Below are 1,811 nucleotides of genomic sequence, written 5' to 3'. Positions count from 1 at the left end.
AGCACTGTCGAGAGCCTCGGTGGCTGTGACTCCGGGCCACTGAGCGGTCACCAGGAATGGCTGTGTGGAGCCTGTGCCTGGACGCCCAGGAGGAGCAGTCGTGTCGTCTGGCCACTCAGCGTTCATCCCAGTGTCGTGAAGTGTGCCGTCCTGAGCCGAGCTGCTCGGCCCTGAAGGGCTGTGTGGTGCCCCGTCTCCCTCCCTCTGCCACCTCTGTTGGATGGGGTCTGGGCTGCCTGACGCAGGTGTCCCGCATGCCCCGTGTCAGGCAGATGCGGGCTGCCCCTGCTCCGCGAGCCACACGTCACAGCCAGTTGTCGCTGCCCCTGTGGCCACAGCCCCCCGCCTTGTAACTCCTCAGAAGTCCCGCTAGCTGAGAGCTATGGGTTCGGGCCCCCTGCCTGCCCTGACGGTGTCCACCTCCCAGGGCGCGATATGGAAGGTGCTCTGTTGCTTTCCCGTGAACCACGCCGGGATGGGGAAACCATGCCTTTCCTAACGTGCTACTAACAGCAAGGACACAGACCCTCTGAGGGGGTGTGCTGCCCGCTGGGACCAGGGCTCATACCTGTGACGTTTGTGCCCTCAGCACGGTGCAGTGCGGGGCGTGTCCTCCTTTCGTAAGTGAGGCCGAGTGTGGGCGGAGGGCAGGACCGCGCCTGATGTCAGCTCCTGGCCAGTGAGGGCAGAGCCACTCAGAGCTTTGGTCCTGAGGTGCTCATCTCCCAGTGAGGGCAGAGCCACTCAGAGCTTTGGTCTTGAGGTGCTCATCTCTCCCCAATGTGTTTCAGATCCTCTGGACCACGAGCCTGCCGTGTCTCCACTGCTCCCTCGAAAAGAGCGAGGGCCCTCGGACGGCGGCCTGAACGAGGATGAGCGCCTGCTGCCCAAGGACAAGAAGACCAACCTGTTCAGCGCCCTGATCAAGAAGAAGAAGAAGACGGCCCCCGCGCCGCCCAAGCGCAGCAGCTCCTTCCGCGAGATGGACGGCCAGCCAGAGCGCCGGGGGCCTGGCGAGGAAGAGGGCCGAGAGGTCAACAATGGGGCGCTGGTCCTCACTCCTGCAGACACGGCTGAGCCAGCCAAGGGCCCCAAGTCCAGCAATGGGGCTGTGGTCCCCAACGGCGCCTTCCGGGAGTCAGGGGGCTCGGGCTTCCGGTCGCCCCACCTGTGGAAAAAGTCCAGCACGCTGACCAGCAGCCGTCTAGCAGCCAGCGAGGAGGAGCAGGGCGGCAGTGCCAGCAAGCGCTTCTTGCGGTCCTGCTCAGCCTCCTGCGTGCCCCACGGAGCCAAGGACGCCGAGTGGCGGTCGGTCACGCTGCCCCGTGACTTGCAGTCCACTGGAAGGCAGTTCGACTCGTCCACGTTCGGGGGGCACAAGAGCGAGAAGCCAGCTCTTCCTCGGAAGAGGGCAAGTGAGAACAGATCTGACCAGGCAGCTAGAGGCACGGGGACGCCCCCACCTAGGCTGCTGAAGAAGAACGAAGAGGCTGCGGACGAGGTCTTCAAGGATGCCACGGAGTCCAGCCCGGGCTCCAGCCCGCCCAGCCTGACTCCCAAGCTCCTCCGTCGGCAGGTCATGGTACCTCCTTCCTCCAGCCTCCCCCACAAGGATGAGGCCGGGAAGGGCAGTGCTTTAGGGACCCCTGCTGCAGCTGAGCCAGTGCCCCCCACCAGCAGGGTGGGGTCAGGCATTCCCGGAGGTACCAGCAAGGCCCCAACCGAGGAACCCAGAGGGAGGAGGCACAAGCATGCCTCTGAGTCTCCAGGGAGAGACAAGGGCAAACTGGCCAAGCTCAAACCCGCCCCGC

At 65.0% G+C, this 1,811-nt stretch overlaps 1 protein-coding gene across 1 annotated transcript in view; it reads left to right on the top strand.

The window, feature by feature from the left end:
- Nucleotides 1-1,811, top strand: part of ABL1 (ABL proto-oncogene 1, non-receptor tyrosine kinase) — a 157,954-nt gene that overhangs the window by 138,315 nt on the left and 17,828 nt on the right. The window contains exon 11 of the mRNA XM_006164352.2: nt 792-1,804. Coding sequence (XP_006164414.1) covers nt 792-1,804 — 1,013 coding nt within the window. The remainder of the gene's footprint in view (nt 1-791; nt 1,805-1,811) is intronic.

The sequence above is a fragment of the Tupaia chinensis genome, unplaced genomic scaffold (genome assembly GCF_000334495.1).
Source record: "Tupaia chinensis unplaced genomic scaffold, TupChi_1.0 Scaffold143602_1, whole genome shotgun sequence".
NCBI classification, from domain to species: Eukaryota; Metazoa; Chordata; class Mammalia; order Scandentia; family Tupaiidae; genus Tupaia; species Tupaia belangeri.
This window is presented reverse-complemented; position numbering and strand designations above follow the sequence as displayed.